This window comes from Rhinolophus ferrumequinum, chromosome 11, assembly GCF_004115265.2.
Source record: "Rhinolophus ferrumequinum isolate MPI-CBG mRhiFer1 chromosome 11, mRhiFer1_v1.p, whole genome shotgun sequence".
Lineage (NCBI taxonomy): Eukaryota > Metazoa > Chordata > Mammalia > Chiroptera > Rhinolophidae > Rhinolophus > Rhinolophus ferrumequinum.
Window position 1 is genome coordinate 36,927,200 of NC_046294.1, and position 20,428 is coordinate 36,947,627.

Genomic DNA, 20,428 nt, shown 5'->3' on the forward strand with positions numbered 1-20,428 from the left:
ACACAGATTTGTCTGATGACAAACACGAAGCTCTTTGCACTGATGACTCCTTGCTGTTTCCCTGATGAAGAAGGCGGCTGTGGAGGAAAAGAAAACAGGCCCGAGTTCATACTGCGAGAACGTGGTAGAGTATGCTCTTAGCCACAATGGCACAAGCTACTGTCCCCCAAACCTGTTCTCCAGCACTGGACAGAGGCAGTGGAGGCATCTGTGACTTCAGCATCTAAAGGCATAGATGATATATCGTATCTCAAAGGGCCGCTCTGAAATCCTAGGGGTGGCCTGTGGGCAGCAGCGCCGTGGGGAAGGTGCCGGAGGACGGGGCAGTGGGATGGTTAACAAGTCTCATGGAGAGATTAGAACTTGGGAATGCATTTCGGTGGAGTCCTCTACTATTTATCCCTGAAATCACAGACTCCACAGTCTGGATCATGGAACCTCAGAGCTGAAAGGGTGTCCTAGTCACTCTTTTTATGGTGTGGTTTTATATAGGACGTGACCAACCTTCCAGTCCAGGCTGGAGAAGCAATGGCACAGATGTTACTTACTCCTTTCCACCAAGGAGTAAGTTCCATGGGGATAGGAATTTTGTCTGTTTAATTTTCAGTGCCTGGAGCAATGCCTGGAACCTAATAGCACTTAGTAGATACTGTTGAATGAAAGTATGCTGTGACATCTTGTTTAAAAGTTTTGTTTTATATATTGAACAGTAGTATGTACCAAGTGTTATCTCATTTAAGCCTTACCTTAACCCTGCGAGGTCTGTATTATTGTTTCCAATTGAGGAAACTGAAACTCAGGAATTAAGTAATTTTCTTAAGGTGACATTACTAAAACTTGATGGTCAGGCTTTGAATCTGTGAGTATAATCCCTACATTGTACTGTGGCATTATCACCTGTTGTCCTAGATCATATTCTTTTATTAAAGGAGCCTACATTTTTATGGAAGCCACATCACAGTGTTGAGTCATTAATCTTACTGCCAACTAAAACTCACAAGCTTTTTAGTTACCATGTGTGTCTCATCCATTCTACTCTTGAACTGCTGGTTTTTTTGTAGCTAAGTGTAGAAAGTAGAATTTATTCCAGATAGATTTTCTCCGGTTAGATTTATTTGATCTTTCATTATTAAGATTTTTGGTTTAGTATAGTTTTAAAATTTCATCAGATTTTTTTGGCATTCATTGATCAAATAATTGTTTTATTCCTTAGTTTTGTTAATATTCTATAAAACATGTTGAAAAATTTTCTAGTGCTTAACTATCCTTGTAGTCTTCAAAAAAGCTACTTAATTACAGTATATGTTTTACATATATATTGCTACATTTGAATTTTGTGTATATGAATTATAACTATGATTCTTTTATTTTGGTGCTGTCTCTATAGAATTTTGATAGTAGGGTCATGCCTGCTTCAAATAATGACTTGGAAGCTTTCCGCCTTTGTCTGTGCTCTGGAAGCATAGGATTTGTCTATTGTCTGTTGTCATCTTTGTCTTTTGGAGAGAATAGAAATTGTCAGTTCTTTAAAAAAGTTGAAAAACTTATCTGTAAAACCATTTCATCTTCACACTTTTGAAAGGGATAGATATTAAACAGTATTTTATTGGTCTGTTTATATTTCCTACCCTTTCTTGAGTCAGTTTTGGTAATTTATGTTTTGCAGGAAAATAATCTGTTTTCTCTAGATTTAAAAACTATGAGGTATGACAATTAAGTTCGTGAACTTGTTGCACCGATGTTGCTAACCTTTTTTGCTATCAGAGAGATTATTCATTATGAATTTGTACCAACTGGACAAACAGTTAACCAAGTTTACTATTTGGAAGTGCTCAAAAGGCTGCATGAAAAAGTTAGACGACCTGAACATATTGCCAACAACTCATGGCTCTTGTATCATGACAATGCACCAGTTCACAGGACACTGTCTGTGAGGGAGTTTTTAGCCAGTAAACAAATAACTGTATTGGAACACCCTCCCTACTCACCTGATCTGGCCCCCAATGACTTCTTTCTTTACCTGAAGGTAAAGGAAATATTGAAAGGAAGACATTTTGATGACATTTAGGATATCAAGTGTAATACGAATGACAGCTCTGATGGTCATTCCAGAAAAAGAGTTCCAAGATTGCTGTGAAGGGTGAACTAGGTGCTGGTGTCAGTGCATAGCTTCTCAAAGGGAGTACTTTGAAGGTGACCATAGTGACATTCAGCAATGAGGTATGTAGCACTTTTTCTAGGATGAGTTTGCGAACTTAATTGTCTGACCTCATATATTGGCATAAATTTGACATGATAGTCTACTTTTCTCTTTTCCATATCTTTGGTTATATTCTCTTTCTTATTTCTTATGTTTTTAATTCTTTAAAGATCTTTTGGATTCTGATTCTGTCATTTAACATATTAATTATTAGAAACTTTGTTGAATTGCCAGCATTTAGCCTGCACTTATTCATATATCCACAAGGCTTAATTAATTAAATAAATTCAACAAACATTTAAGTGTCTTCTATATGCCAGATAGATGATAGATGTAAGAGATACAAAAGGTGATTAAAACAGTGTCCTATTATAATAAACTTACAGTATAGAAGGATACTTGAGACTGTCAAATGGCTTGCTGAAATTCAGATACATTATTTCAAATGTTAATACTCATCTGGCAATAAAGTATTTCTGACAAAGAACCAAAAGAGGTTGATATGTAGCTTTCAGACTTTTTGTAAGCATTGGAACCTGTTCTTTGTGAACCCATGTTTGGTCCTAATGATTTCCTCTTGTCCTTGTGGGTGGTCAGTTATACATTCTGGAATCTTGTTCTGGTAATTAAATTTGTATAAGGAATGTGTTTCTGGCGCATATCTTGTTTATTCATAGAGATTCTGTTGGAAAGATTTGTAGGGGATATTTTAACCATTCTAGAATTTTACACATTTTATCAGCTAGAGATGTGCTTTTTAAATTTTAGTAGGCATATGAATCACCTGTGGATCTTATTAAAATGCAGATTCCAACTCTAGGTCTGAGGGAGGCATGAGTTTCAGTATTTCTAACAAGCCACCAGGTAATGTCATTGCTGCTTTTCCTTAGGGCTGCTGACTGAGATCACACTTCGAGGACAGAAGGATACTATACATTCTCTCTCTCTTTTTTTTTTTTACATTCTCTTTTATATTTAATAAGATGCCAAATTTTATAAAATTAACAAATAGAACATTTAGGCTAAAATTAAGAAGACTGACAGTGTCTCACATGTTGGTGAGGATGTAGAATAGCAAAAACTCTAATACACTGCTGGTGGGAGTGTAAATTGCTATAATCTGTTTTGGAAACTATTTGATATTACATACTAAAGTCAAACACCTGCCTGTCTATGACAGCAATTCTACCCCTAGGTGTATGCCTAAGAAAAATGAGTACTTATGGCCACCAAAAGACATATATAACATAGACATTTAATCCACAATAGCCACAAACTGTGAACACCCAGATGTCTATCAACAGGAGAATGGATAAATAAATTGTGGTATACTTATTCCATGGAATACTACACAGCAGTAAAAACCTGCTGATATTCACAACGACGTGAAAGAATCTCACAAACATTATGTGGAAAATAGAGAAGTAGATTAAACAGATAGAAGTAAGGCTAGATAAAGAGTAGAGGACATAGAAGATAGAGATAGAATATGTACAATGATTCCATTTATTAAATTCAAGAACAGGCATAACTACTCTACAATTAACGAAGTCAGAATGGTGGTTATCATTGGGGATGGGATATTAATTGGGAAGAGCATGTGAGAACCTTCTAGGGTGCTAGGAATGTTTTATATTTTAGTCTGGGTGGTGGTTCCGTGGCAGAATACATATTTAAAAATTCATTGAATGGATTCATTGACTGAACTTAAGATAGGTGTACTTTACTCTCTATATGTTATACCTTAATACCAATTTTATTTTAATGAAAGAAATAGAGCATAAAAAGAAAAGGAGATATCTTTGGATTTTAAACAGGGCTATATATTTTTTTAGCAGTGAAATTGATTTCCAAGGGAGTTATGTGTTCACATTCATTTTCATTTACTGTTTGAAAAGACTGAAAACTATATTTAAAAGTAGTGAATTAATGTAGCTAGCTGATTCCTTAAAATAACAAGTATAGTTGCCATTGGATTTTAGGATAATAGAATCACAGCTCAAACAAATTTTGGTTAAATCAGAACATTTCCATCTTTTGTTTTGAAGGGAGAGGTGAACATCCCAAGAAAACAAACTGTCATCAGCTAACTTGGAAATCAAATCAAAACAAAACAAAAAAGTATTAAATAGATGTGGGCTTTGTCTTTTTACTCTTCAAACCTTCCCTTTCAATTTGTAATTTCCTGTTTTCCATCCAGATGCCCTAACACTCATGTCTTAAGTCCTCACTGCCTAGGATTCCTCATTATTTCTTATTCAGGACTGATCTTTACCTTTATATCTATCTTTATTTCTGTAGTATTTCTCCATGCTCCTCTTTCTTCTCATGGGTTATTGAGCTCTGCAGCTTTCAGACTTTTTGTAAGCATTAGAGCCCCCCTTAAAAAAATATCCTTATTTCTGGAAACCTAACAAAGATGTAAACATTGGATGAAACCTTGACTGCTTGGATTCCTTCAACTCTTCTTTCAGTTCTCCCTCTTAGCTCACTCTGATCTCTTTGCCCCACAATAATATGAGGATGCGATGATACACTGGGGGAAAAATAATCAACATAACGTAGCCCATTTTTTTTTCACTTTACATCAGAAGGGAAAACAAAAAGGGCTTCATAGCTACTAGTGGTCAGCTACTTCAGTTATCATAAAATTAGTCTCAGTTGCTAAGTAAAATTAAAATGTGAAAAAAATGAGGTTAAAAAAATCTTTACATGCAATTGGAACAATCAGTATAAAATGGAGTCAAATGGTGATGGAAGGAGAACTGACTCTGGGTGGTGAACACACAATGTGATATACAGATGATGTATTACAGAATTGTACACTTGAAATCTATGTAAATTTACTAACCATTGTCACCCCAATAAATTTTAATAATAAAAAAGTAATTCCAAAAATCTACTTTTCAACTTTTATTCATAGGCAAGTAAACATAATTCAAAATTCTCTGTTACAAGGAAACAGTAATCACATCTTAAAAACAGTAATGTTGTTTTTGACAAGGATGCCAAGACAATCCAATGGGAAAATAATAGTCTTTCCAACAGATGGTGCTGGGACAACTGGATATCCCCATGGAAAAGAATGAAGTTGTACCCCCACCACGCATCATATTAAAAAATGAGCTCAAAATAAATCAAAGGCCTAAGTATAAGAGATAAAACTATGAAACTCTTAGAAGAAAACAGGAGTAAACCTTCATGATTTTGCCAATTAGGCAGTGGTTTCTTAAGTATGACATCAAAGGCATAAGTAAAAAATATATATTGGACTCTATCAACATTAAAAACTTTTGTGTTTCAAAGAAAACCATCACAAAAGTGAAATGATAATGTATAGAATAGGTAAAAATATTTGCAAATCATATATTGATAAGAGACTTGTATCCTGGGTATATAAAGAACTCTTACAACTCAACAATAAAGACAGCCCAATTTTTGAAAGGGGCAAAGTATTTGCACTGGTATATCTCCAAGTAAGATTACAGATGGCCAAAAGGCATATAAAAAGATGCTTAAGATAATTACTTATTAGGGAAATGTAAATCGAAATCATAATGAGATATTATTTACTACACACTATAACCATAAAAACAGAAACTAACAAATGCTGGTGAGGATATGGAGAAATTGGAATCCTTATACATTGCTGGTAAGAGTGTAAAATGGTACAGTCACTTTAAAGAACAGTTTATCAGTCCTCAAAAAGTTAAATATGTAATTATTATACAACCCAGAAATTCTACTCCTATTAGCTGGTCATTTCAGAAATAGAATATGTGACTTTGATAGCAAGAAGGAAAATCAAGAAAGATATAATAAATAACTAACATTGTGAAAAACAATGTATATTTAAATTATTTTTTATAAAGCATAAGGGAGTTAAGTATTTAAAATTCTCTAGTAATGTTCCTTTTGCTTATAAATTTAATAAAGTGAGATAATGTACATTTTCGTGTTATATTTGGAAATGGGGTTTGTATGTATGTGAGATTCTGATTTTAAAACTAGGAATTAGTAAAAATAAATAAATTTGCTTCTTCACTTACACCCTTCCGTCATCCTTCATTCCCTTCCTCTCTCCCTCGTTTCCCTTTTTCCTTCCTCCCTCCCTCCCTCCCCTCCTTCATTTTCTTTGTTTTCTTTCATTTTAAACGTTTATTTCCATTAGTTATTTATACTTTTGAAAATTTCCCCTTGAGTTTTTAAAATAGCTATCTGATCTGTAATATCTTGGAGGGGCTATTAAATGGGGATGAAGACCTTTCACATAGGAGTATCATAAGGAGATGTGAAATACAGTAGTGTATTTATTCTAAAGCTGAAAATCCTCAAGTCTTCATATTGCAGTTCCTTTAACAATCCCTTAGAATTTTAGTTCTTTGCTTAGCATGTTTTCTCATGAGGCATTTGGATTTCATAAAAGGACAATATTTTAATCCAAAGGAATGGATCTCTAAAAGAAGAATGTTAAATACCATTTTATGACATTACAGAAGACATGTCTTATTACTTTGAAGTGACAACATATATTTTTAAGGTAGAGGGTTTATACCATGTGTGTTATTGCTTGGTTGGTCTATGAGTGAAGGTAGTTTCAGTCCTTAACTAACTTTTAAAAATGATGGTTTTCAAAAAGGTATTCTCAACCATGACTTCACTTATATTCAGAATATCCATGTGAAGTAGATTTGTTATTTCTTTTTAAAATATGAAATGTAAACGTGCAAAATGTATAAAATATAGTTATATTTGTGTAATGAGTACTTATAAAGTGAATTCCACGTAACCAACATCCAGGTTAGAAAACAAAGAACACTAACATAATCCTAGAAGCCACGTCTGTCCCCAGTTATACCCCCACTTCTTTTCTTTAGGTAACTACCAATCTCTATGTAATTTTTCGTCACATCCTTTGCTTTATAGTTTCATTGCCTATGAATGCATCTCTGAACAATATAGTTTGTTTTTCCCTGTTTTTGTGCTTTATATAAATCATTCAGAATCTATTTTTTTGTGTGTATTGCAGTTTTCACTCAACATATATCATCATGAAATCTTAGTTCATTAATTTGCTTATTATCGTATATCAGAGTTTATCTTCTCTGTAGTCACTGAGCATTTGGCTATTTCTAGTTGCCTGTTATTACGAACAATGCTGCTATTAACCTTTATGTACATATACCCTATTTCCCCCAAAATAAGGCCTAGCCGGACCATCAGCTCTAATGTGTCTTTTTGGAGCAATTTTGGAGCAAAAATTAATGTAAGACCCGGTCTTATATTTTATCATATTATATAAAACTGGGTCTTATATTATAGTAAAATAAGATCGGGTCTTACATTAATTTTTGCTCCAAAGGGCGCATTAGAGCTGATGGTCTGGCTAGGTCTTATTTTCTGGAAAACACGGGATCCATTCTTGATGAACATGTCCACAAGTTTCTCTGGGTTGTATACGCAGGAATGGAATAGTTGGGTCAGAGAGTATGCCTGTCTTCATCTTTACCAGATAATACTAAACTCTTTTCTGAAGTGATTGCTTATACCTCCACCAATAGTCTCTGAGCATTCATTCCCATTGCTCAGTATCCTGGCCACCAGTTGCTGTTGGCAGACTTTTAATTTTTGCCAATCTGCTGGGTATGTAGTAATATCTCCTCATGGTTTTAATTTGCATTCCTGATTATTAATGATGTTAAGCACTTTTAAATAAGTTATTGATCAGGTAGATTTCTTCTTTTGTGAAGTACCCGTTCAAGTCTTTTGCCCGTTTTTCTATTGGGTTGTCTTTTTTTTTTTTCTTTTTAAAAAAATGATTTGTAGATTTTTATATATTCTGTACATGAATTCTTTGTCATTATATGTGTTGTAAATATCTTTTTCCACTCCTGGCTTGTCTTGTCACTCTCTTTATGGAATTATTTGATGAACAGGCATTCTTTTAATATAGTTGAGTATTTATTGATCTTTTCCTTTTTGGTTAATTCTTTCCCTGTGCTCTTTAAGACATTCTATCTGAGGTCACGAAGATACACTCCAATTAGTTTCACCTTTAATCCACATGCAGTTTTTTTTCTTCTTTTAAAATGTTGTTTGATGTAGGCATGTAGCTGTATTGTTGTCCTAGATAATTTATTAAAATCCATCTTTTCCTAACTGCTCTGCAGGACTACTTCTGTCATATATCAAATGTCCATATAAGCATGGATCTATGTTGGGGTCCTTTATTATGTTCTCTTGATGTATTTGTCTATCCTTGTACCCATACAACCCTGGTTTAATTAATTAAGTCAATTTGCTCTATAATTAGTCAATTATCTTGTAAAGTAAGTTCTGCCACCTTGGTCTTATTTTTCAAGAGTGGCACTTGACCCTTTGCATTTTCATATACATTTAGAATTAACTTGTTAAGTTCTACAAACAAAAGCTGTTGAGATTTTTAATTCTGATTACATTTAATCAATAGGTCAATTTTTAGGGAATTGATACTATTGTAACATTGAATTTTCCAATCCGTGAACACATTATATAACACATTAGTTATTTTAGTCCTGTTTAAAGTCTCCCAATAAAGTTTATAAATTTTCCTGTAAGGTCATATATAACATTAATATTAAGAAAATTAAATAACAATTAAAGTCAATAACAGAGAAGTCAGAAAGTTAATTGTTAAGTGAGCAATACAAACAATAAATGGCTTTAATGATTCAGAAGAGGAACAGATATGTCTGGTTTTTCATAACAGATGACACTAAAAATATTTTTGGTCAAATATTAATTAAATAGTATGATATTGGTTTCCTCATAGGTGTTATAATCATATATTGTCTGGAAATTGTCACATTTTCAGTTGGTTAATAGGTTAAAAAAGAAATCAATGTATTGTTATTTCTGCGCAGTCACTGTTTTACTGATTCTTTTTCTCTCTGTTGAATCTTTTGGCTGAAATGGCCAGCCTTAAGCAGATATTTTTGTATCATGTAAAAATGTCTTAAGGGAAAAGTCTATATAGTCATTTCCAACCCAAGTATGTTACAAAAATCTTTAAAACATATATGTTTGGTGTAACTTCTGAAATAATGAAATAATGTGTTAATTGCTTCTTTGTAGTGAGTTTAGCCATTTCCATTTGACCTACTAATTATTTGAAAACACCACAGGTCTTCTTTAGTGTGTAACTTACAGGCTTCGGGGAGAACTGAGACACATGCATTGTTTGACATTAAAATGTAATTTATTTTTTATTTTCAAAATAGAGATTGGCATAGTTAAAAGAATGAGGCAGCACTCTTAGTTCCTAATACAAATAAATCTCTGTTGGTAGTGAGGGTTGCTGTACAGATAGGTCCCAACCTTGTCACTTCTGGGGAACAGCAGTGAAATTGTTTGTTCCTGACAGCAGACAGCCCCTCTGCAGAGCCCTGGTTTCATGTTACATTAAGTATTAGTGCTGTTCTTTCAGGAGCTATTATGCTGTGACATCAAAGATTTTCTGACGGGGCAGTGGTAGGTTAGCACTGAAGTTGTCTACTGAAATTTTAAAGAATGGAATTAAATATATATGATCAGACTTTAATATAAGAGATAGAGACAGAATTAGAATGGTTTAAAGAAAGTTGCAGAAGTGATGAATCTATAGGCTGGCCTCTTTGTCTCTGCTTGTTTAAAGCAAATTTTGTTACCTTTTATTACTACAGCATGTACAAATGGACATTATATTAATGCTAGGATAGTAGATCATTTTCAGAAAGACATTATAAATAAGGAAAAGCAGCCTTTTGTGAAATAAAAATGGTTAGGTTGACCTGCAGAGTATTTGATATAAATGAACATGTGGACAGTAATTGCAATTGCCCGACTTCCTTCTTGCTGATCCACTAATTAGTTAAAAGGATCAAACTATGTACTCTATTAAAGTTACAGGATCTTGCTCTTGCCGCGTGCTGGTGTTGGAGGACCCTCCCTGCTTCAGATTTACCAACAGCATGAATCAAGAAAAGTTAGCCAAACTTCAGGCTCAGGTCCGGATAGGGGGCAAGGGTACAGCTCGCAGAAAGAAGAAGGTGGTACATAGAACAGCTACAGCTGATGACAAAAAACTTCAGAGTTCTCTAAAAAAACTGGCTGTGAATAATATAGCTGGTATTGAAGAGGTAAACATGATTAAAGATGATGGGACAGTTATTCATTTCAACAATCCCAAAGTCCAAGCTTCCCTTTCTGCTAACACCTTTGCAATTACTGGTCATGCAGAAGCCAAACCAATCACAGAGATGCTACCTGGAATATTAAGTCAACTTGGTGCTGACAGCTTAACAAGTCTTAGGAAGTTAGCCGAACAGTTCCCTCGGCAAGTGTTGGATAGCAAAGCACCAAAACCAGAAGATATTGACGAGGAGGATGATGATGTTCCAGATCTCGTAGAAAATTTTGATGAGGCATCAAAAAATGAAGCTAACTAAAATCTCTCTGGTTTTTGGAAGCTGGCATGGACTAGATTTAACAGATCAGCTTGTGGTTCCAAAGTTTTACAGACACGGAGAACATCAACTGTTACTAGTTCAGTAATATAAATATTTTGTATATTAATAATGCTGTTTGTTCAGCATTTTTTGGTCATTTGATTTTGCATTTTGCACTTCCTCCCAGGATCTGTTCTTTTGGTCAAAATACGAAGTATTGATGCAGTTTGAGGGTGTTTTGATTTTTGATTCTTGGCTTTTTCTTTCATTTTTTTTGTTTGGGGTATTTTTGGTGTATGTATGTGTATGTATGCGTGTGGGTATGTGTGTATACAGTGGAGAGCAAATTGGAAAACAGTTCTATTTATCCTCTTCCTTCCCCCAATAGAAATAAAACAAATCTTTACATTTAAAAAAAAAAAAAAAAAAAAAAAAAAAAAAAGTTACAGGAGTACAATTTAGATGGCAAGTAAAGAGATGAAAAGTCTTGAAACTAAAGAGGCTTAATTTTTCATAGCAGTTATACAAATATACGTAACTTAAAATTAATCAATTACAATGTTGTCTTTTGAAAAGGCTAACTTTGGTTAAATGTTGAGAAATATTATTAGTCATTTTTGTTTGTATAGGCTTTCTACTTGAGAAAAATAAATTAAGCATTGTGGTTTTAAGTATTTCTTAAATAAATTTTTGTAGTGAAATCAGACTAGCTGTAAACGATAGCATTATTATGATAGTTTCATGCAACAATCTTGGTAATATGAAATGTCAATTAATTTTGTAAGCACAATTCAATTTCGTTTTTTTGAGATTAAGCAAATAAATCATATGTTAAAATGAATATGTTCTCAGTATTGTAGTGTTTTTCGGTTAAAGTAATAGTAAACAAAACTTTTTTCAGTTATACACAGGGTACACTATAATACTTTTATTTAAAATAATATAATACTAATACTGTCAGTTGAGAAGTAACTGGAAAAAAAAATAAATTGTTTTATAGTTTTATGTGTTTGGACAATTTCCTTCCAGTTCAAAGTAATCAATAATATAGCCATGAAAACAGTTACTTAAAAAGGTGAATTTAAAGGTCTTTGCTCTGGCATATATCTCACTATTTTATTCATATGTATTGAACTGCACAGGGAAATATTGCTATATCCTTTAACAATCATTAAAAATGATTACTCTAGAATAAAACACCCAAGGCACTCTATTGTGATTCTTGTAACACTTGTTTAAAGTGAGATGCTTGAACCTGTAGGTCTGAAATGAATTTGATTATATAAAAATGCTTTCACCTTTTAAAAGTTTTTGTTTGTTTTTATTTTTCATATAACAAAATGCAGTGGTAACAAATCCAAAGAAGCAGCAGGTGAAATATGAAGAAAGTGCTGTAATGTCTTCTCTGAGGACCCCAAAATCTTTTTTTTTAAATTAAATTTTGTAATCTACTTGAACATTCTGGAATATAAGGTTTTGGCGGGTGATGGAAAGACCCCGAAATCTTATATTCCAGAATGTTAAAGTAGATTAAATATGTTTTTAAATAAAATGTTATAATTCAAATCAACTATAATACTTACAGGAAAAAGTGGGAGAATATTTGGATAGATGTTTACTCATTCAAAAACCATACTCCTATATAAATATTTATGTTATCAGTATTGTTTCAATCCTTACTTCTGCCAACTGCAGGCATCCTAATTTAAAATGCTTTGAATTGTCATTCTGCAAATAGTATAATAGTTTAGCAATGTTGCCATTAACTGGGTGAAACCAACATAAGTGTATTTGAATATTTCTAGTACAGTTATTAACGGAAGGACTGTAAAGAATTTTGGTCTTTTTCATGTGGTGACAAAGGTAAGTATGAGTACTTTAACTAATTTGAATGGTTTTGAAAAACTTTTATTTATTTTTATTAGTTTCAGGTGCACAAAACAACATAATAGACATTTACACCACTCAAAAAGTAATAACCCCCCTACCCCAAGCTACTACCCCTCTGACATCTTATATAGCTGTTACAATACCATTGACTATCTTCCATATACATATATATATATATGTATGTATTCTTATACACCTACAATATTATTCTACTTCAGTTCAGGTGTGCAGCACATTGGTGATGCATCTACAGTCTATGAAGAGGTCCGTTTGATCAGTCCAGTGCCCATCCGGCACCTTACATCATCTTTACAACATTGTTGATTATGTTCCCCATCCTGTATTTCACAGCCCCATGACTGTATTGTGTCTACTAATTTGCTCTTTCCAATCCCTTCACCTTCTCCCCCGTCCCCTCTACCCTCCCCTCTAGCAACCAAGTTTTTTCTATATCTCTGAGTCTATTTCTGTTTTGTTTGCTCATTTATTCTGTTCATTAGATTCCACATATAAGTGAGCTCATTTGGTGTTTGTCTTTCTCAGTCTGACTTCCTGGTTTTGAAGAACTTTTAAATTCTTGTTCACCAAACTGTCTATAAAACAATTCATCAGCACTAGTGTTCCAAAGAGAGCAGATTATGGGTAGAGTCAGCCCTTCTCAAGGGGCTGCTAAATGATGTTTTTTAAAAAATGGGTTATTTAGTTATTTACTTTTGAAAATTGGTGCATTTAAATTAAAAGCTTCTGAGAAATACATTTTGGAGAATCTGTTGGACAACGTTATGGGAGATGTAGTTGCCTTTTTGAGTAAAAGTATTTTTTCATTATAAAAGCACTGAGCAATCAGAAATCCCTACTAAATTTATCCATATCACGTTTAAATATGTGTTACATGATTTTTCAAATACACAAATATTTTATATGTGCTCCCTATGTCGCAGGCCTTATGGGGACAGAAAATAATTAGCATGCATCTCTAAACTCAAAGAACTTAATAGTTGTTAGGGCAATACAAGAGAATATATAATCAATTGCTGGAATGTGTGGGCAAAACTGTGTCTTCAGAGATGAGAAAGAATAAAGTCAGCCACAGGAAACCAGGTTAGGCTTCAATAAGAAACCTTTTGAATGAAAGCTTAAAGGCATTCCAGGACTTAGATTGGCGTTGCAGAAGGGCGAACATCTCAGGGTGGGTGAGTTTGCTTGGTCTTTGCTATGTTTGCAAATTGATATTATTTGGGTACTTTTCTTTGAGTTTATATTAATTAGTTAAATTTATTTGACTAATTTAGAATTTTTCTCCAATAAAAATCCAGAAGCCTAGTTTTCTGCATAGAATATCTTTTTAACTAACATGACATCTTTTAAAAACGTTTTTTATTAAATTTATTGGGGTGACATTGGTTAGTAAAATTATATAGGTTTCAGGTGTACATTTCTGTAAAACCTCATCTATATATTGCATTGTGTGTTCATTACCCAGAGTCATTTCTTCTTTCATGACCATGTATTTGACCCCCTTTTCCTCTTCTACTACCCTCCTTCTTCCCTTACCCTCTGGTAACCACTAAACTGTTGTCTGTGTTTATGAGTTTTTGTTTGTTTCTCCTGTTTGTTTGTTGCTTTCAGTTTTATATCCCTCATATGAGTGAAGTCATATGGTTCTCGACTTTTTCTCTCTGACTTACTTCGCTTAGCATAATAATTTCAAGATCCATCCATGTTGTTGCAAATGGCAATATTTCATCATTTCTTATGGCAATGTTGTTGCAAATGGCAATATTTCATCATTTCTTATGGCCAAGTAATATTTCATGGTATATATGTGCCACGTCTTCTTTATCCAGTCATCTATTGAAGGACACTTTAGTTGTTTCCATGTCTTGGCCACCGTGAATAATACTGCAGTGAACATAGGGGTACACCTATCTTTAGGGATAAATGTTTTCAGATTTTGGGGTAGATACCCAGAAGAGGGATTGCTGGGTTGTACGATAATTCTATTCTTAATTTTTTGAGGAACTTCTATACTGTTTTCCATAGTGGCTGTACTAATTTACATTCCCACCAGCAGTGTGTGAAGGATCCTTTTTCGCCACAACCTCTCCAACACTTGTTATTACTTGTCTTGTTGACAATAGCCATTCTAGCAGGCGTGAGGTGGTATCTCATTGTGATTTTGATTTGTATTTCCCTAATAGCTAGTGAAGTTGAGCATCTATTCATAGATCTGTTGGCCATTTGTATGTCTTCTTGGGAGATGTTTGTGTTTAGGTCCACTGCCCATTTTTCAAATTGGATTATTTGTTTTTCTGTTTTGACCTGCATAAATTCTTTACATATTTGGTATATTAGCCCCTTATAACATGAATAGGTAACATGAATAGCAGCAAAAATGACTTGAAAGTTGCACCAGTAAATAGGTCGCGTAATTTAGTTGAATCCTCAAAACCTAGTTTTTTAATTTTATTTGGTAAGTGAAAGTTAAGGGAAGATCTTCAAAGGCTGACAGGTTGCTGAGGAGGGTTTTTTTTTTGTTTTATTTTGCTTTTAACTACCTTTTCCTTCCTGCTGCAAATGTAGCACATTTCATGTACATTGTATTAAGTCTGTTTCAAAACTGTGCATATAAAGAATCTTATAATTATATTATGTAGTTCTTGGCAATTTTTTACAGTTCTCTGAAGTAAAGAATGCTATTACTTTTCAATGCCCTAATTTATGTTTTTATAGCATGATAAATATATATCTGGTAAATGCCAAGATATCTAAATGTTAACAGTTCATCTTAAAGTTAAAACAATTTTAAAAATTAAATTACTGAGGTGTGAGTTAAGATCTCAGTATTAGCTTAAGTTTTAGTTGTTTTTATTTAATTAGCCACAGTTTTTTTTTACCAAAACAAAAGAAAATATTCAACCTAAAGACTACTCTGAAGATCACACAATGTAAGAGAAACAATATCATTTTAAGTAAATAGTCTCATTTATGCCAGATGGTACACTGCTATATCCAAGAAACAAAAGTTATCATTTATATATGTATTTTTTCTGATTTTTGGTGGGAATAGTCAGTTAAAGTGATGATCCTGTTATAATTTATAATTTTAAATAATTTTAAAATTTTAAATAATTTATAATTTTTAATAATTTTATATATAAAATAATTTCTCTTAACACATAATTAGATGAACACTTTAATAGAATTTTTGTTGACATTTGAATTTCTTTGTCTTTTAAATGGACACTCGTATATGAAGTGAATTCTGATCATTTTATTACACTGCCATTGTGTTTTGTTTAATTTCGAGGTATACTGTAACTTTCAAAAAAACTTCTAAGATATATTTATTTATTTAAAAAATAAGGTGATTTAAATTAATTTCAATTTCAGATTTTTTTTTTTGAGAATGTTACAAGAGTCTTTGAAAATTGCAGTCAGCTTGGCCTGAAATTATAAATATCAACAATCAAAATATCAATAATTTGGGGTTTATGGGTGTAATAAATCCCAACTCAAGAAGCAGAAGATAATTTGATAATGTCCTTCAACTTCTATAATGCTTACATGAAGATCTAGTGTACTTATAAATTTGTTTCTTCTTTCATTCACTTAATAAATTTATTGAGCATATATACTGTGCCAGATACCAAGGATATAAAGATGAAAAAATAAGTGGTTACTGCTCTGGATAAACCCACAGCTAGGAGAGGGAAGATTGCGAATGAAGGAGGGTAGGAATAGATATATGGGTAGAGTAAAGGTAGACAGTATAAAAGGCATCAAAAATATTTTCAGATTCTATAATGTGATGAATGTTTTGAGAGAGTAATGGCAGAGGGCTGTGGTAGCACTTAAGAGAGAATATTAATTTTGACTCTGTGAAGGGTTCTCAGCTAGAAGTTTTTATGTATACAACTTGAATTTTTTATTTATCCCCTTACCATAAGGTCAGGTGAACATGTCCTTATTTTCAGATCTTGTTAATATAACTGAGATAGAATTTATATAACTTAAAGTTATCCATTTTAAAGTGGACAGTTCAGTGGCATTTTAGTACATTTACAATGTTATGCAACCACCACATCTATCTAGTTCCAAAACATTTTCATCACCCCAAAATGAAACCCCATACCTATTACTCCCATTTCTTCCTCTCCCCAGCATTTGGCAATCACCAGTCTACTTTCTGTCTCTATGGATGTACCTTTTTTAGATATTTCATATAAATGGAATCATATAATATGTAAGCTTTTGTGACTAGCTTTTTTCCCCCCGCTCAACATAATGTTTTCTAGGTTCATCTATGTTATAGCATGCATTAGTATTTTATTTCTTTTTATGAATGAGTAATATTCCATTGTGTATATACCACAATTTGTTTATCCATTTATCCATTGATGGACATTTGGATTGTTTCCTATTTGTCTGAGTACCTGTTTTCAATTATTTTGGATATATCCTTAGGAATGGAATTGCTGGGTCATACAGCAATTCCAGGTTTAACTTTTTGAGGTACTGTCACATTGTTTTTCACAGGAGCTGCACCATTTTACATCCCACAACAATGTACGAAGGTTCCAATTTCTCCACATCCTTAACAACACTTGCTATTTTCCTTTTTTTTTTTTTTTAAATTATAGCCATCCTAGTGGGTGTGTCAGATGCTTTTTTGATGCCAGTTTCTTGAAGTTAGAACTAGGAATCTCTGAAAACTGTAGGGGAATGATGGGTTTGGTTGATCTCCCAATTGGTTGAGATACAACAGGCTTGACTGACTCAATCTATTCTTTTTCCTCAGCAGCTTCTCAGAGATACCTTTAGGTAATCAAACTTCAATATTCCATAGCATTGTTCATTCCCCAGAATCTGTTATCATCAGGGCAGGATTCAAACTCCTCCAGGACATGTGAAAATTAAGTATTTTAAAGGCTGGTGACAATGTTTTTAGATCTTCAGAAGAATTTCTATGAAAATGAGCCTAAAGAGGTGTCATTCATATTTCAGAAGACTCTTGACTTCTGATGTAGCACCTCAGGTAGCTGTTAGTAAACTAAAGAGCTGGTGCCTTAAATCATAAGTTCTAAACTCTTTAGTCTCAGGACCTCTTCGCACTTTTGAAAATTATTTAGGGACCCCAAAGCTTTTGTTTATTTCAATTGATATTTACTGCATTGGATTTTTCTTTAACGTTGACTTTTTTGTTTACTTTAAAATTATTCTTGTCCACCAAGAAGAGAGCGGTTACCATGGGTGCTTGTTTCAATACTTCTCTTTACATGAAAATATAAGAATTTTTGCATTTACATTCATGAGGATATTGGCCAGAAGCTTTCTTCTTTTGGTACTTTTTTGTTTTGCTTTGTCTAATTTTGGTATCAGGTAATACTAGCTTCATAATGAATTGGATAGTGTTTCTATCTCTTCTATTTTCTGGAAAAAATTATGTACAATTGGTGTTAATTCTTTGCTAAACATTTGGTAGATATTTAGGCCTGGAAATGTGTTTTTTAGGGGTATTTAAGCTTGTAAATTCAATTTTCTTAGTAGTTACAAGGATATTCAAAGTATTTCTTATTGGATGAAGTGTAGCAGTTTGTATTTTTCAAGGAGGTCCATTTCATCTAAGGTGTAAAACTTTAGAGTTTTTAGTGTGTAGAGATTTTTTTAGTGTGTAGTTATTAATAGTATTAATAGTATTCACTTATCTTTTTGTCTGCAGGGTCTGTAGTGATATCTCACTTCATTCCCTTTTCTTTGTCAGTCTTGAAAGAGGCTTGTCAATTTTATTAACCATTTCAAAGGACAAATTCTTTATTTTATTGATTTATTTCTAGTTTTCTTGTTTTCAATTTTATTGGTTTCTGCTCTTATCTTTTTATTTCCTTTCTTTTGTTTGTTTTGGTTTGCTCTTTTTTTCTAGATTTTTGAAGTGGAAGCTTAGATTATTGATTTCACTTTTCTTTCTTTTTTTGTTCTATGCATTGAGTAGTAAAATTTCTCTCTCATCACTGCTTTAGCTGTGCCCCCAAATTTTGATATATTTGAATTTTCATTCAGTTAAATATATTTAAAAATTTTTGTTGATATTTCCTCTTTGACCTATGGATTAATTGGAAGTATGTTGCTTAGTTTCTAAGCATTTGGAGATTGTCTTTCTGTTGTTGATTTCTACTTTAATTCCATTGTGGTCAGAGGATATACTTCATATGATTTCAGTTCTTTTAAATTTGTTGAGGTTCATTTTATGGCCTACTTGATGGTCTTTTTCGGTGTATGTTCTGAAAAGAACATGTATTGAATATGTATTCTGTTGTGTGTTGGGTGGAGTGTTTTAAAATGTCAATTAGAGTCTGTTTATCTTGTTGAGTCTTGTACATCCTAGGTATTTTTGTACATCCAGTTATATTAGGTTGGTGCAAAAGTAATTGCGGTTTTTATAATTGTTTTTAACCTTTTAAACCGCAATTACTTTTGCATCAACCTAATGTTAATTGCTGACTACTGGCATAGTCATTCTACCATCTTAAGTAAAGTAACCTTATCTCCCTTTAATTCCCGTTACTCTTCTCCATTTATGATTGCCTTAAATATTTTTTTCTACATACATTTATAACCACATCACACAGTGTGCTTCCAACATCAAACATAATTTAGAACACTTGAGGGGACAAGGGAAGCCTATTGAATTTACCCAAGTAAAATATGGTACTATCTTACTTATCTTGTTTTTCCTTCCTTTATGATGTTTCAACATTCCTTCTCTTGTTGAATCTTTGTGTAGAGAACTTCTTTTAGCCATTCTTTTGGGATGGGTCTGATTGTGATAAACTGTCTTAGTTTTCCTACATCTGAGTATGTTCAGATTTCCCTTTCATTCCTGAAGGATATTTTCAATGAGTATAGAATTTGGGGTTGACAGGTTTTTTTGTTTTGTTTTGTTTTATTTTTTATCAGTACTTGAAATACATTTTGCCACTTCCTCTGGCCTCTGTGGTTTCTGATGAGAAATCTGCTGTCATTTAAATGCTTTTTCCTCTGTAGGTAAGGTATCATTTTTATCTGGATGTTTTCTAAATTTTTTCTTTTTAGTTTTCAGAAATTTAATTATGGTGTGTCTTAGTATGATTCTTTTTGGGGTTTATGCTGTTTGTGGTTTGCTCAGCTTCTTGACTCTGTTGGTTTATGTATGTCTCTGGCTAGAATTTGGATGTTTTCAGCATTATTTCTTTGAATACTTTTTTCAGCCATACTTTCTATCTCCTCTTCTATAGGACTCTTGATGCCATAAATGTTAGATTTTTTACTATAGTTCCAAAGGTTCCTGACACTCTGTTAATATATTTAAAATCTGTTTTCTCTCTGTTGTTTAGTTTGGGTAATTTCTATTGTTCTATCTTCCAACGTTCATTGATTCCGTCCCTTCCTTTCTGCCATTGAGCCCCTCCATTAAGCTTTTTATTTCAGTTATTGTAGTTTTCAGTTCTCAATTTTCCATTTGGTTTTTTTTTTTTTTTAAATCATCACAACAGTGTTTAATAGGAATGACAAAAGTAAACATTATTAGTTAGTATCATGGCAGCTATAGGCATGACTATTGTTTATTTTAGACAAACTATCAGATAGGGAAATTTTCCTTATATTTCTAGATTTCTGAGAGTTTCATTACAAACAGATATTGAATGCTGTCAAATATATTTTTGTTCTCTTTTGAGTAGATCATATTGTTTCTTCTGTGCAGTTAATGTTGTGTTACACATAACATTTATTTTATAATGAAAAACCAATCTTACGTTTGTGAAAGAAACCATACTTGGTAAGTGTGTGTGTGTGTGTGTGTGTGTGTGTGTAATTTGATTTGTAATACCTTTTT

The 20,428-nt window shown here is 32.9% G+C and overlaps 2 protein-coding genes across 9 annotated transcripts in view; both read left to right on the forward strand.

Annotated features, from left to right (window-relative positions):
* Positions 1–20,428, forward strand: part of SOX6 (SRY-box transcription factor 6) — a 596,148-nt gene that overhangs the window by 24,964 nt on the left and 550,756 nt on the right. The gene's annotated exons all lie outside the window — the stretch shown is intronic.
* LOC117030095 (transcription factor BTF3 homolog 4) lies at positions 10,134–11,070 on the forward strand. 2 transcript variants are annotated; one of them, XM_033119782.1, is made up of 2 exons: positions 10,134–10,175; positions 10,243–11,065. In XM_033119782.1, exon 2 carries the CDS (start codon positions 10,363–10,365, stop codon positions 10,663–10,665), a length of 303 nt encoding a protein of 100 aa, XP_032975673.1. In that variant the 5' UTR covers positions 10,134–10,175; positions 10,243–10,362; the 3' UTR covers positions 10,666–11,065. The 2 variants fall into 2 exon arrangements, with proteins under 2 accessions (XP_032975673.1, XP_032975672.1); XM_033119781.1 differs by having other exon boundaries at positions 10,134–11,070.

Bases quoted from the DNA above. Each gene is read 5' to 3' on its own strand.
- LOC117030095 (XM_033119781.1), top strand. From the start codon at position 10,189: ATGAATCAAGAAAAGTTAGCCAAACTTCAGGCTCAGGTCCGGATAGGG.